The 14,983-nt window shown below is 39.3% G+C and overlaps 3 protein-coding genes and 1 long non-coding RNA gene across 5 annotated transcripts in view; 2 read left to right on the top strand and 2 right to left on the bottom strand.

Moving 5' to 3' along the window:
* The first annotated feature begins 80 nt into the window (after positions 1-80).
* On the top strand, positions 81-3,454 carry LOC21399089 (protein ACCUMULATION AND REPLICATION OF CHLOROPLASTS 6, chloroplastic). Of its 2 annotated transcripts, XM_010097241.2 has the most exons (6): positions 81-640; positions 766-990; positions 1,323-1,583; positions 1,688-2,648; positions 2,750-2,886; positions 3,003-3,454. In XM_010097241.2, the coding sequence occupies exons 1-6, from the start codon at positions 140-142 to the stop codon at positions 3,291-3,293; spliced, it is 2,376 nt and encodes a 791-aa protein (XP_010095543.1). In that variant the 5' UTR covers positions 81-139; the 3' UTR covers positions 3,294-3,454. The 2 variants fall into 2 exon arrangements, with proteins under 2 accessions (XP_010095543.1, XP_024020812.1); XM_024165044.1 differs by lacking the exon at positions 3,003-3,454 and having other exon boundaries at positions 2,724-2,788.
* A 193-nt stretch (positions 3,455-3,647) lies between these two features.
* LOC21399090 lies at positions 3,648-4,949 on the bottom strand. Its single transcript, XR_002902124.1, has 3 exons — positions 4,524-4,949; positions 4,131-4,251; positions 3,648-4,015 (listed from the first exon to the last, which is right to left on the bottom strand). It is a non-coding gene; the product is annotated as an uncharacterized LOC21399090 (long non-coding RNA).
* Positions 4,950-5,401: 452 nt separating this feature from the next.
* On the bottom strand, positions 5,402-6,286 carry LOC112091414 (uncharacterized mitochondrial protein AtMg00860-like). The gene is made up of 2 exons (XM_024165042.1): positions 5,929-6,286; positions 5,402-5,643 (listed from the first exon to the last, which is right to left on the bottom strand). The coding sequence occupies exons 1-2, from the start codon at positions 6,284-6,286 to the stop codon at positions 5,402-5,404; spliced, it is 600 nt and encodes a 199-aa protein (XP_024020810.1).
* A 6,883-nt stretch (positions 6,287-13,169) lies between these two features.
* LOC21399091 (uncharacterized TPR repeat-containing protein At1g05150) overlaps positions 13,170-14,983 on the top strand; it is a 2,729-nt gene continuing 915 nt past the window's right edge. The window contains exon 1 of the mRNA XM_024165043.1: positions 13,170-14,976. Within this exon, the coding sequence (XP_024020811.1) occupies positions 13,405-14,976 (1,572 nt within the window). The 5' untranslated portion in view covers positions 13,170-13,404. The remainder of the gene's footprint in view (positions 14,977-14,983) is intronic.

The raw sequence follows: 14,983 nt of genomic DNA on the forward strand, positions 1-14,983 counted from the left end.
ACGTGAAAAATGAGATTAAAAACAGTAATAAACAGGCCACTAGTGTTTTTTTTTTTTTTTTTGCTTCCTCCAATAGAAAACTGAAAACCCCAACCTAGCAAAGGGCAGCAAGAGAGGCTTAAGCTCACGCAATTGAATAATGGAAACCTTGAGACAATTGAGCATTGGCTTCCCCACTCTTCGCATCTCCCCATTTCTCTCCCATAGAACCTTCCAGAAGCTTCACCCCTCCGCCGCCGCCGCCGTCTCCCGCGCTGTCACCTGCTCCGCTAGCAAATGGGCCGACCGCCTCCTCGCCGACTTCAACTTCGTCGGTGATCCTTCCTCCTCCTCCTCCGCCACCGCCACTCTCGCTCCTCCACTCGCTCCCACCGAGCGCAAAGTGTCCATCCCCCTCGACTTCTATCAGGTCCTCGGCGCCGAAACGCACTTCCTTGGCGACGGCATCAGGAGGGCTTACGAGGCTAGGGTCTCGAAGCCGCCTCAGTATGGCTTCAGCCAAGACGCCTTGCTCAGCCGGAGACAGATCCTCATGGCTGCCTGCGAAACCCTTGTCAGCGCGAGCTTGCGGCGAGAGTACAATCAGAGCCTCGTTGAAGACGAAGAGGGCACGGTCCTCACCCAAGTCCCATGGGACAAGGTCTCTATCTAATTAAACTCACATGGCTTTGATTTCTTGGCCTGATTGGGATTCTGAAAATTGGTTTTTCATCAGTTGAATTCAGCTCCGTTGACTGACGGGATTAGTGTTTTGTTGCTTTGTAGGTTCCAGGAGCTTTGTGCGTGTTACAAGAAGCGGGAAAAACTGAGGTGGTTCTTCAAATTGGGGAGAGTTTGCTTAGAGAGAGGTTGCCCAAGTCGTTCAAACAAGATGTTGTTTTGGCAATGGCACTCGCTTACGTTGACATGTCTAGGGACGCCATGGCTCTGTCCCCTCCTGATTTTATTAGGGGTTGCGAAGTTCTCGAGAGGGCTTTGAAGCTCTTGCAGGTAAGACTATGGTGCAAGTGCAACTCAACTCTTTCTGAATCATAGCTATGGGTAAATTACGAATCTCTTTTATTCAAAAAAGAAACACAGTTTCTTTCTTTATTCTCAGTACAAGTTCAGAGTACCCATGATCTCTATATATCTGATCTTAGGCGTGCAATTGTAAAGGAGTAATTTTCTTATATCTTGTAAGCATGACCGGTCAGTCTTCTTTTAACGTAACAACTGCTGCGAACGTTAGCCTCTAACATTTTGCATTGTACAATTATATAATGGTTTCTAGGCTGCTTTTATTTTATCCTAAACAAGATGAACACTTGATGTGTGTGCAGGAGGAAGGGGCCAGTAGCCTTGCGCCTGATCTACAAGCTCAAATTGATGAGACACTGGAAGAGATTACCCCTCGCTGCGTTTTAGAGCTTCTAGCATTACCACTAAATGATGAGTATCGATCGAAAAGGGAAGAGGGCCTTCGCAGTGTGCGCAATATTTTGTGGGCTGTTGGAGGAGGGGGGGCAGCTGCTATAGCTGGGGGATTCACCCGGGAGAATTTCATGAATGAGGCCTTCATACGTATGACAGCAGCTGAGCAGGTAGCTTTTTAGTTTATTCCTTCACATTTTCCTCTGGTTTTCAGCTCAGTTTTTTTCTTGCTATATCATGATTTCTCTTTTTGGTTTCATTTTCTGCTGCAAAGGTTGATCTATTCGTAGCCACACCAAGCAACATCCCGGCCGAAAGTTTTGAAGTGTATGGCGTGGCACTTGCCCTTGTTGCTAGGGCTTTTGTTGGTAAAAAACCTCATCTCATCCAAGATGCGGATAACCTATTTCAACAACTACAGCAGACAAAGGTATCGTCCCTTGGAACTGCTTTCAATGTATGTGCCCCCAAAGAAAACCGAGAGGTAGACTTCGCTTTAGAGAGAGGCCTCTGTTCCCTGCTTGTAGGGGAGCTTGATGATTGTCGATTATTTTTGGGGTTAGACAGTGAAAATTCACCGTACAGAAATCCATCTATTGTGGAATTTGTCTTGGAGAATTCTAAAGATGATGGTGACAGTGATCTCCCTGGGCTTTGTAAGCTATTGGAGACCTGGTTGATGGAGGTGGTGTTTCCAAGATTCAGAGACACCAAAGACATATGGTTCAAACTTGGTGATTACTATGATGATCCTACAGTCCTTAGATATTTAGAGAGGTTGGATGGAGCTAATGGTTCACCTTTAGCTGCCGCAGCAGCGATAGTTAGGATTGGGGCAGGCGCTACAGCAGTTCTTGATCATGTAAAGTCCAGTGCAATTCTCGCATTGCAGAAGGTGTTTCCTCTGGGTGACAGGGACAAGAATTTAGCACATCAAGAGGATGGCGAGATGAGTCATTTCCTTCTCCCTTCAGAAAGCGAAGAATACCCTCTTGAAAAACCTGGTCAAGATGATTCTTCACATGTGACGGAGATTTCTGGAAATGATCAATCTGATGAAGTACGTGAAGTGGGATTGATTACAGACAATATTAAAGATGCAAGCGTGAAGCTCATGTGTGCTAGTGTGGTGATTGGAATGTTGACTTTGGTTGGCTTGAGGTTTTTACCTGCTAGAAGTAGCACTATTCGCAAAGAATTAGGTTCAGTGACGGCATCTGATGCTCTCAGTTTAGGTATGATTGACCTTATTTTAAACCATGACTTGTCAAAGAAAGACTTGAACATAATGTTGTTGGCTCATTTTGCAGCTTAAATTGCTACTTTAACCGTGCAGGGCTGTCAGGAGTTAATGAATCTGCTGAGGAATTACCCAAGATGGATGCAAGAATTGCTGAAGGTCTAGTTCGTAAATGGCAGAATATCAAATCTCAAGCGTTTGGGCCCTATCATTGTATAGGAAAATTTGCAGAGGTATGCAAGTTCCTTTTTATCTGGTAACTGGAATTCTTCTTCAGTTTTTGTGGGATCGTCTTGGGCTGTTTAAGCTACCCGAGTAACCAGAGCCTTCCATCTAAATACTGTACCAGGTTCTGGACGGTAGAATGTTGAAGATATGGACAGATCGCGCCTCCGAGATTGCACAACTTGGTTGGTTCTATGATTACTCTCTTTTGAACCTGACAATTGACAGTGTAACCGTCTCACTGGATGGGCAGCGCGCTGTGGTGGAAGCAACTATTGAAGAGTCCACGCAGCTAACTGATTTGCTCCACCCGGAGCATGATGACTCGAACACCAGAACATACACAACGAGATACGAAATGTCTAGTTCCAGTTCCGGGTGGAAGATTACTGAAGGAGCTGTTCTAGAATCATAATGCCATTATTTGTAAAATGTTGAATGTGTGTATATGCCTTATTCAAAATGTTGGAATTTGTCAACCGCATTTTACCCCCATGTAATTTCATCCAGAGTATTCCTGGTTTCCGACCAATATTGTCAAAATTCGTTATTCAAGTCTTTTCCTGGTTGCCGTAAGATGTCATTTCACGTGGTCTGGTGCCTAATCGTTCACTTGACGGTTTCAGATTCTTCATGTTCTCATATTCAATTTGTACTCAAAAGATATGCTCCAACATGGATAAATCTCAAGTAATCAATTCAGAAATTGTTCATACTCGTTAATACTTTAATGTACAATCAGAATCTTTAACCACAAGTGGATGCCAGAGAATAACTGAGAAATAGAAGTTGAACAAAAGGAGAGACCTTGAAATAAAAAAAATATTCCTTTCTCTCTAGAAATTGATGATAGAGAAGACATGCTGTCTCCAAACAAAGGGTTTCCGGTTGATGGGTTGGGGTGAGAAGCTGAGTCCAAATATCTCCTTTGGGACCTGACCTGGCTCAACAAACCCAATCAACTTCGCAGTGAGAACAGCACATTCCCTCGAGTGTTCAACGTCTTTTGTGTTTGTCCATAGGTGCCGAGCTACCTGCAAACTTCTCTGTTTTGTGTTGAGCATAAAAGCCTTTCGCGTATGCTTCTTGTGCACTTGCTTGCTTAACATTTCTCTCTCGCGATTGAGGATCTTCAAACTGTTTCATTATTCAAAAATAAAAACTTTTAGAAAGGATAAAACTTACCAAATGTGAGACTTTGTGTCGTGTCCGTGTCTTGGATGAAATATCTGAGATAAAAGAGAGTGATTACCTTGAAGCTGGGGTGGCAATTTGACTGTCTTTCTTTACATTGCTTCCAAGACAAAATGTCTCCTTGAGAAAGGACAACCTTCTCAGCTCTACTTTAAGGTACACAAAATCCGAAGGTTCACCTTTGAAAAGAAGGAAAAAGTAAGTTCTGTGAACTAAGGGTACATAACATGCATCCCAAAGTTCAATTATTTCTTGACGTTCGCCTCTCAAACTCGAAAGGCCAACTCAAACTGTGTCGCAGAGGACTCTGCAATGTACTTGTTAAGACTCAAGTATCAAGTAGAACAAAAACTTAGCAAGCACGTAATTGGAAAGAAAACTCTGTAATGGATTGATTCAAATTGTCAAAACTGGAGGAAATGCAGAGTTTGAGGTACACCAAGTTCCCTACCTCAAATGTAACATCCCAGTGAGAACCATCCGCCTGTGCTTTCATCTTTTGATGCGCCCGCTGTAGTTGATGCTTCAGTAAGTTCAAGGTAGCATCCCGATATGCTAGCTGCTGGTCTACTGTGGCCACCGGAGATAGCCCTAGCCCATAACGACCAGTGGAGGGGGATCACAGCCGTAGAGTGTGCGAAAAGGGGTCATTCGAGTGGCGGTGTGGAAAGAAGTATTATACCAGTATTCAGCCCATGATAGCCACTTCGACCATTGGCGTGGCGCATCCGAAGAAAAACACCGTAGGTAGGTCTTAAGACAACGGTTAACGACCTCTGTTTGTCCGTCCGTTTAGGGGTGATAGGCGGTGCTCCGAGCCAAGGTGGAGCCTTGATGTTTGAACAGCTCCGTCTAGAATTTGTTCAGAAAAATTCTGTCATGGTCAGACACAATAGTGCAGGGAATACTGTGCAATCTTACCACTCCCCAAAGGAACTCGTCCGCCATCACTGGCGCAGTGAACAGGTGTTTGAGCAAAATGAAATGAGCATACTTGCTCAGGCGGTTGACCACGACTAGGATGGCATCATAACCTGCTGACTTGAGCAGCCCTTCAATAAAGTCCATTGAGAAATCATCCCACACCTTGTCCGGCAGGGGCAGGGGCTGCAATAATCCACCTGGGACTAAAGTGTCATATTTATTCTACTGACAGATGGAACACTTTGCCACGTAAGCCTCGACGTCCTTCTTCATACTGAACCAATACCAGTCTGCCGCCAAACGCCGGTAAGTCTTGAGTATGCCCGAATGTCCTCCTGCCACCTCGTCATGATATGTTTGTAATAGATTAGCTACCAGGTGCGAGTTTCGTGAGATGACAAGTCGTCATTCTTTCATGAGCCTCCCCTGTTGCAAGGAGAATCCCAGGTAAGCGCTCGAATCAGCTTGGAGTTCCTCAATCATGCGAGAGAGTTTGGTATCCGCTTCGTTTTGTCGGAGTAGCTCCTCCGAATCAAGCTCAAAAGAGGCTGACAGGAGCTGGAATTCAGCCGATGTAGGCATGTGGGAGAGAGCATCTGCAGCCTTATTCTCCAATCCGGGGCGGTATTGGATTTCAAAGTCGAATCCTAGGAGTTTGGACACCCAGTGTTGATGGTTTTCGCTGACTACTCACTGGTCCAGCAGATACTTAAGGCTGCGTTGGTCTGTACGTATAGTGAAATGCCTCCCGATGAGGTAGGGCCGCCACTTTTGGACTACTAGTACAATGGCCAAAAGCTCGCGCTCGTAAACAGACTTAAGACGTGCTATGTTGTACAGAGCTTAGCTAAAAAAGGCAATCAGGCGTTGATCCTACATCAGAACCGCTCCAACCCCTACCCCTGATGCATCCGTTTCCACTACAAACTCACGCGAGAAATTCGGTAATGCCAGCACGGGAACTAAAGTCATGGCTGCCTTGAGTTTGTGAAAAGCATTCTCTGCTTCTGTCAACCACAAGAAACTATCCTTCTTGAGCAAGTTCGTGAGTGGCCAGGCAATGGAACCATACCCCTTAACAAACTTCTGGTAGTAGCCTGATAGACCCAAAAAAGCCCTTAGCTCCCGTAAATTAGTAGGTATTGGCCAGTTAATCATGGCCGCGATCTTGGTTTGATCCGCGAACACTCCGTCTTTCGAAATGATATGGCCCAAGTATTCCAAAGTGGCATGCCCGAAACAACATTTTTTGGCATTGGCATATAAGCTGTGCTGGGCGAGTTCAGCCATCACTATCTCTAAGTGCGCAACATGCTCTTCCAACGATCGATTGTACACCAATATTGTTGGCGTGAGTTGTCAACAATACTGAATTGGAGAGATTGTAGGAATTATTAACTAGCCAACTGTAATATGAAATTCCCTTTGTTTAAGGGTTGATAAGTGCATGAAAATGCACCTAAATTATTCATCATTGCTAAATAAATTAAGTTTTAATTAAATATTTTCGTAGAATTAATTTATTGTGAAAGTATTTGATTTTAATTTAATTTAATTTGTTTTGTAGGGAATTGGAGGGAAAAAAGACATTTGGGCAAAATCTAAAAGAAAAAAAAAATGTAGCCCATCAACAGCCCAGCCGTCATCCAGCCGAGCTAGCCGAGCCGAGCTTCGTGAGCTTCCCCGCGTTGCCACGTGTCGTCGTCTGGTGCGTCACAGGTCCGTGGGACCCAGCTGTCCCCGCGCATACGCGCACTTGGCGCCCACAGCCGTTCCCTCCGGGCGAGTTCTTCTCACGCGCGCGTCAAGCACGCTTCCTTTCTTCTTCCGCGTGGGTCCCACCATTCAACAACCCTCCTACCATCTCCCGCCATGCGTCCAGTGGGGTCCAGAAGGTCTCTCGCATACGCGCACTTGATGCGCATGACTTCGTCCCCGAGCGAGTTTCTCTCAAGCGCACGTCAAGTCTTCCTCCGCGTAGGCCCAGCTGTGCAGCAGCTTCTTCCTCTCCACGAATCAGCTTCCGCCACGTGTCCGAGCACAGTAACTTTTCTTTCTCCTCAGCGCACCACGTGTACTAGCTGTTGCACTCCTCAGTTTTCTGGTTTAAAGCGTTTCTGATGTTTTTTTTTCTCCACCATTATCAACCTTTACTCATAAAATAAAGCATTGTAAATTCCAAATTAATTGGAATACGTTCCCTTCCTTCTTGTTACTGATTGTAACCTTTGGCATGGTCCAGAAACTTTATAAATAGGGTCATGTCAAGGTGTTTAGGTGGTTGATTCTTAGTTTAAGTTTAGACATTTTTCCTCTTATTTTCTTGCTCTTATTCTCATATTTTCTCTTTAGAATTTTGTGAGAATTATGTGCAAGTTAGGCTAGAGTACTTGGGTGAGGCTAGAGATGATCCTATATGTGTAGTGAACTTGTTTGGATTTTGATTCTCTAATGGTTTATAAGTTTTATACATTTGAGTAAATAATTTTCTTTTATCATATTTCTTCCTCTTATCAATATATTTTATTGTCAACATTTATATAAATCTAGTCAAGCTCTTTTTATGTGATTGTTGCACGATATTATATATTGGTAGGTATTATTTTATGAATAGTCTTTTACTGCAATATTACCAACGGTATATTATCGCTTTTAGATTTCTCATACGATAATTTTTCCTAGTTCTAAACGTTAGAATTTTATTTACTCGAATACATTTTTAATTCATATGTTCTTCAAATATTTATTTTCCGATTGATTGTTTGGGATGTGAAACTTTCAATTGAGTCAATTTATGAATCAATAGCGGGACAACCCCATCCTTCCCATGAAAAACTTTAAATGCCATATCAAAACTGGGACCATCCTCAAATATTGGACCTTTGGCTCCCTGCATCGTCTACTCAAGGAAACTTACCTGAAGAAAACCAAAAATGGGAAACTGAGTTACAAACTTCAAGAAGAAAACAAAAACACAAAAAACAAAAAACAAACTATGATTGAAAATATGTTCTGGATGCTAAACATACAAGTATATTATGACTATTCAGACACACACACACTAAACATATTAGTATATTATGACTATTCAGACACACACACACACACACAAACCATGATTAATTTTATGAGCTCAGGCCTCAGTGCAACCATATTTTCAAAGGCCATCCTTAGTATAAAGTTTCAGTGGAATAACTACAACAAATAAATTGCATATTTTGATGTATATCTTTGCCATTGGAAACATTTTCTTTGTCATTAGGACTATGTTTGACCAACATTAAAGACCAAAAATCTGCGACCAGAAATTCAGAATTGAATTCATCAAAAACACCTGGAAATATGAAAATGCCAACGAAAATTTCAGACAAATCAGACTCCTATGCAAATTATAGAAAAAAAAATCAACAAGAATTCCGCGCAAATATCACGAGGGATTGTTATAATTGTCCGAAACATTTCAATTATAAACCTATAAAATTCACTTCTTTTACAGTTATCTGAGGTCGAAATCATACCAATCCAAAGAAAGTTAAATAAAATACAATAAAGCTAGAAGAAAATGAAAGAAGGAAATTCGTGGAGGTGTTTGGAAGGAGAGAAAGTACCCGAGAATCGACCAGAAGATCAAACCGGCAATCTCACAACCCAATGACGAGATCAGGAAACCCTAATGAGCACACACCACCGAGAGAACAAAGAGAGAGGAGAGAGTCCGCAAATCCGACAATCGCAAGAGGAGTTCAGAAACCCTGACGAGCACAGAGGGAGACTGAGAGAACAGAGAGAGAAGAGAGAGAGAGAGAGAAGAGAGAGAGAGAGAGAGAGAGCACGGAGAGAGAGAGAGAGAGAGAGACCGAGAGAACAAAGAGAGCTTCGAGAGAAACCAAGAGAAAATTTGGGTATGAGATTTTTTTTTCATTCAGCAGGTGTAATATGGGTAATATTGAAAGTTTCATCAATGTGGCACAAAAGATTGCCTCACAATCTCTTATTTTGGCCCTAAATTTTTCAAAAATTCTTTCGGAATACTTTTTTAGGTTTTTATCAAACACAAATGACAGCCGTTGCTGATTAGAGAATTTATTTTGGACTTCAAAAATTACTACTAAACGTAACCATTGTCAAGGAAAGAGATAAAAGCCTTGTTTGTTTCAACAATCCTAACCTAACAATTCAATTTAGATTATTATTTAAAGTAGAATGACAATTTAAATTATTAACAATAGTTTAACCCTTGAATTCACTATCTTAAATTCTAACAATCCGAATTATTTTCTACAGTAAAAATAAGCGAATCTTACTTTTTCTCTATCCTCAACTCAAACTTAAAATGTCATAACTTATTTATTTCAATTCTGATTGAGATTATTTTTTTAATGTGTTCATAATAAAGAGGTGAACAAATCTTCATCCATATTGCATATTTTTAATATCATTTATAATGAGATTTTATAAGATTTATTACAAAACTCTAATGATAGTTTTCAACACTTTATCCAAACACAGTGAAACCAATTTAGATTAGAATTTATTTGTGCATCCAAACACTAGTTCCAATCACAATTAAACTCACTACAATTCTAATTAAATTAACAGTTTGAATTGTTGAGCTAAACAATGCCAAAGATTATTGGAAGAGTAAACTTTTAATTTTTGTTTAGGAGTTGTTTTAGTGAGATAAATCTGATGATTTTACTATAAGCAAAAAAAAAAAAAATCTGGTGGTTTTATTGTCTTTGATTGAAATGTTGCATTTAAGGCCTCGTTCAATTCACCAATTTAAATTTTTAATTTTAGTTTTGTCACAGTTAAAAACTCTCACAAAAAGTAACATCAAACTTTTTATGTTACAGTGAAAAGCTCTCACATAAAATACATCTCAATTCAAATTAAAAATTTGAATCTGCGAACTGAACGAGGTCCAAGTGTTGAAAATGCCGATTTTATTTTTTGTTATTTTTTGTTTTGTTTTTATTTTTTTTAATGGAATACTAAAAGTGAGGGAGGAGGCAGAAAGAGGATTAGAAGAGAGAGAGAATGTTGGGAGAGAGACGAAAAAATGGTTTTTATTTTAAGTTTTTTTTTTTAAAGATTTTAAATGCTTAACAATATTTTTAGAATATTTTAAAATTATTGGTTTTTAATTAATTAATAAAAAGCAACAAAGACATTTTACCTCTCAACAAAGGGAACAAAGGGATTCCAGGTACTAAAAAATGATTTTTTAAAAAGTGAGTGTACCAATTAAAAGTTATTAAAAAACACATTATACTAAAAAATAATTACGTTAAACTATGAGATACTAATATGAAATGTCCTTTATTTGTTTAAGCAAAAACCTTGGTATGAAGGTTTTGATGGTTTGACTCTGGTTTAAACAAATGTTTATTTATAAAAATTAAAAAAAAAATGGTTTGAACCTAATCTAACAAAATCTATGTTTAGTTCAAACCTGATTTAAATTTTAATGTGATGTTTTAACCAATTTGAAGTAAAAAAACAAAACCAACCCTCCTCTTAATTTTAGCTGGTTTGAACTATATGTTCAAACTTGATTCATGGTTTGAACTTTAAACCCTAAATTCAAACACCACATTAACTCATGATTCAAATTAGAGGTGTGCAAACCAACCAAACCGCTTATTTTAGGTGAAATACAAACCAAACTAATTACAAATTGGTTTAGAGATTTTCAAACCAAACCAAACTAATAAAGGGATCTAATCCAATTCAAACCAAACTGATTATAATTTGTTTGGTTTTGTTTTTCTAATTGGTGTGAACTAAATATTTTACAACCTCTTCTCAAGTTTCAACCATAAGTTGTATTAATATTTTGTGTACTCTTTTGTTTCTTTCTCTCTTTCTTCTAAAGTATATAATACATATATTTAGGAAAATTATATAGATAGAAATTGGTTTGATTTGATTTTTTAAGGGTAAAACCACAAAATCAAACCAATTTAATTGGCTTTTTCAAAATTTAAACCAAACCAAACTGATTATTAATTTGTTTGGGTTTGGTTTTCTTTTAGTTTGGTTTAGTTTGGTTGGTTTGAATGGTTTGTTACACACTCTTAATTTAAATCTAAAAATTCAAACATCATGCTTTAAACTCTCGTAATAAACGGACCCTTAAGCTATGTGGTTACACGCTCTTTAAAATTTAAGATTCACTTATATTTTCTTTTTCTTTTTTTTTTTGAAAAAAAAAGAAAATTCTTTTATTTTCTTCTTTTCTTTTTGGGTTAATTTCACTTTTGGCCCCTAAAACTATGCAAGTTGTCCCATTTTGGTCCATGAATTTTGAAACGTAGCGGATCACACCTTTAAACTATACAACTTATCTCATTTTAGCCCTCCCACCACAAAAACCGTTAAATCCTAACGGAATTAGTCAAATGACAACTTTGCCCGTTAGCTCCATATCTATTTTATAAGCTTTACTAGTCTTTCTGTTTATTTTTTTAAGATGTTTTCTATTTTATGAGTGTGAATTTTGTGGATTAAAGAAAAAAAAAAAAAAAAAAAAAAAAAAAAAAAAACTCATAAACAAAACAGGGAAAAAAACAACTTGGGATGTCTTCATCAGATAAAGGGAGATCATTGTCTTCTTCCATATCAGCTTGATCACCAATCTCCTCAGCTTGTTGTGATGGTATATCAATACCGCCAAACTCCAAAGCAGGGTCTATGTTGACATCAAATTGATGGTCGTCATCAATATGCTCATGGTCTGTGCCTACATAGTTTTCCTCTTCACTTTCACAATCATTTCCAACATTTGTATTCTCTGTAAAGTATTAATTTATAACCCATTTTTAGACGCATAAAATGTTCACATCACTAATTCTCTGATTTTATGTATTTTTTCGTATAAAACATAATTAAGTCCAATTAATTTATAGCATAAAACCCACTAATTTATGTACATTTCCAAAACTACCAACACACAAAAATCAAAATCCACTTGATTTTTTTCTTACAGAGAAAAAAAAAAAAAACCTCAATTCTTTTCGTAAAAAAAAACAAAGAAGACAAAAAAAGCAACTTTTGACATAAAAAGTTTCAGCCTTTACTCAACAAACGAAGGCTTATATTCACATTAGGGTCCATTACTTTCACTTCTAACAAATTCAATTCATGAGAGAATACGAGCAAAATTCAGTTCTGATGATCGATTATATAATCCCTTGGTCCTAAGTGCAGTGGCTGTAATTTTTTGAGCAATTCCAAGGTTTTGTTGAAAAAGGCAAAACAAAAGTGATTAGTAAGAATTGTCCAAAACACCCTTTATTAAATGACCATGTGAGGCTCACATGTCTAATTCCGTTAGGATTTAACGGCTTTTGTGATGGAAGGACTAAAATGAATAAGTTGTAAAAATTCAAGGGTGTGATTTGTCACGTTTAAAAATTTAAGGGCCAAAATGGGATAAGTTACATAGTCCAGAGCCAAAAGTGAAATCCCTTTCTTTTTCAAAAGCCACTAGCCATAGTAGTATAAATAGTATGTTTACCTACACGTAAGATGTATGACAGACATCAAGCACTGTACATCCAGAATACTTGACACGTCATCTGACAGCTAAACTAGGTCCCCGCCAAAATTGTCAAAGTCTTGTGTTTATTTTTTTCGTTGATTTAAGTTTTATTATAGTAAAAAATTTTAAAAAATAATTACATTTAATTTTTTTATTACAATAAAAAATTTTTACACAATATTATATCTTAATTTACATTAAAAATTTAAATTAACGAACCGAACAGACCTTAAAAAAAATTGCCAAGTCCCAGCAACAAAAAAAAAATATATGTATATTTTTTAAAAATAAAGATATAAAAAATGAAATGTATATACCAGCCAGGCACCCATCATGATCCATGAGAACCAGAGAAAATTTATTAAATTAAACAAATAACAAAATAAAAAAGGAGAGAGAGAATACAAAATAAAAGAAGAGTTTTCAACCTCATTTAAAATTCAAGTTATATTATAATAAAAACTTTTAAAAATAATTATATTTAATTTTTTTATTATAATAAAAAAATTTATATAAAATTATATTTTAATTTAAATTAAAATTTTAAATCAACGAAGTAAACGTCTAATCTTTTTAATTTTTCCAGCAGATCCAATCAACAGTCTTGAGAAAAAAACCTCAAAACGGAAACCCCTTTAGCTCTAGCTTTACCCACATTATTTGAGCATCAGGACTTCAAAATCCTTCAATGGAATTGAATCATTTCCCGAAGTTCCATTAATTTATACCCTTCCCCATCTTGTATTTTTTTTTTAATTTCAATTTTGTAACTTGAATTTTAAGTTAGATTATCTTCTTTTTTGTAAAATCTTTATCTGCCTGCGTTAATTCTCGAAACCCTAGAAAGCTTACAGAGAAAACAATGGCGACGAGAGGAAGTAGATCAGAGAAGGTGAAGAGGATTTTCCAGCAATTCGACGCCAACCACGACGGAGGGCTGAACAGAGAGGAAATGGCGGCGCTTGTGGTGGCCGTAAACCCTAGGGTTAAATTCAGCGACGAGCAGATCAATGCCATTCTCGACGAGGTTTTCCGTACCTACGGCGAGTTCATCGACGGAGAGAAGGGCCTCACCTACGAGGGGCTCTTGAGGACCTACGACGACGGCGCCGGGGACGTCGACCGTGACTTCGACGCGCTAGGGTTGGAGCTCAATTTCGACGAGGTCAAGGGGGTTTCCATAGCCTCCGAGGCGTCTTCGTCGACGATAGTGGACGAGCGAGCGATGGAGTCGCAGAAGAAGCAGAGGACGGCGGCTTGGGCAGTGTCGCCGAACCACGGGATCGTGTTCGACGATACGTGGAAGATCGTTGACGATTTGGAGATTCTGATAAAGAGGTTGAAGGCAAAGCAAGCCAGGGACGGGAAATTGAAAGCTGACAACTTTGACGCCTATTCGGACGCCGGGTGGTCGAGGGAGTTGGGTCCGTCATCGGAGATTTCAGAGAAGAGGGTGTTTTGGGAAGAGTCCGGTCACGATTACGCTGCTTTTGTGAAGGATTTGGGGGTTTTGAGGAGCCGATCCGACGGAGCGAGATCAAGAGAAGAGGCTTTCGACGGGCACATGGCGATTGGGAGGGTTTTGTATGAGCACCAGTTGTTCAAAGAGGCTCTGGTGAGTTTCAAGAGAGCTTGTGAACTGCAACCGATTGATGTGAGGCCGCATTTCAGAGCTGGAAATTGCTTGTATGTTTTGGGCAAGTATAAGGAGGCAAAAGAAGAGTTTTTGTTGGCGCTAGAAGCTGCAGAGACTGGTGGGAACCAGTGGGCGTATTTGCTTCCTCAGATTTATGTCAACCTCGGGATTGCTCTTGAAGGCGAAGGTATGGTTTTAAGTGCTTGTGAGTATTATAGAGAGGCTGCGATTCTTTGTCCAACTCATTTTAGAGCTTTAAAGCTTTTGGGTAGTGCTCTTTTCGGGGTAGGGGAGTATAGGGCGGCCGTGAAAGCCTTGGAAGAGGCCATTTTTATGAAACCTGACTATGCCGATGCGCATTGCGATTTGGCTTCGGCTTTGCACGCCATGGGCGAGGATGAGAGGGCAATTGAGGTGTTTCAGAAAGCCATTGACTTGAAACCTGGTCATGTTGATGCTTTGTACAATTTGGGTGGGCTGTATATGGATCTTGGCAGGTTTCAGAGAGCTTCTGAGATGTATACTCGGGTTTTGGCAGTGTGGCCTAACCATTGGCGGGCACAGCTGAACAAGGCCGTGTCCTTGTTGGGAGCTGGGGAGACTGAGGAAGCTAAGAAGGCTTTGAAGGAAGCGTTGAAAATGACCAACAGGGTTGAATTACATGATGCCATAGCTCACTTGAAGCAACTACAGAAGAAGAAATTGAAGCCAAATGGGGGTGCTAACGGAGAGGGGGCTTTTATAACTGTGGAGCCCTCGAAATTTAAGACTGTTGGTGAGAGGACGATGTTGAGACAGGACTTAT

Source organism: Morus notabilis, unplaced genomic scaffold, assembly GCF_000414095.1.
Source record: "Morus notabilis unplaced genomic scaffold, ASM41409v2 Scaffold195, whole genome shotgun sequence".
NCBI classification, from domain to species: Eukaryota; Viridiplantae; Streptophyta; class Magnoliopsida; order Rosales; family Moraceae; genus Morus; species Morus notabilis.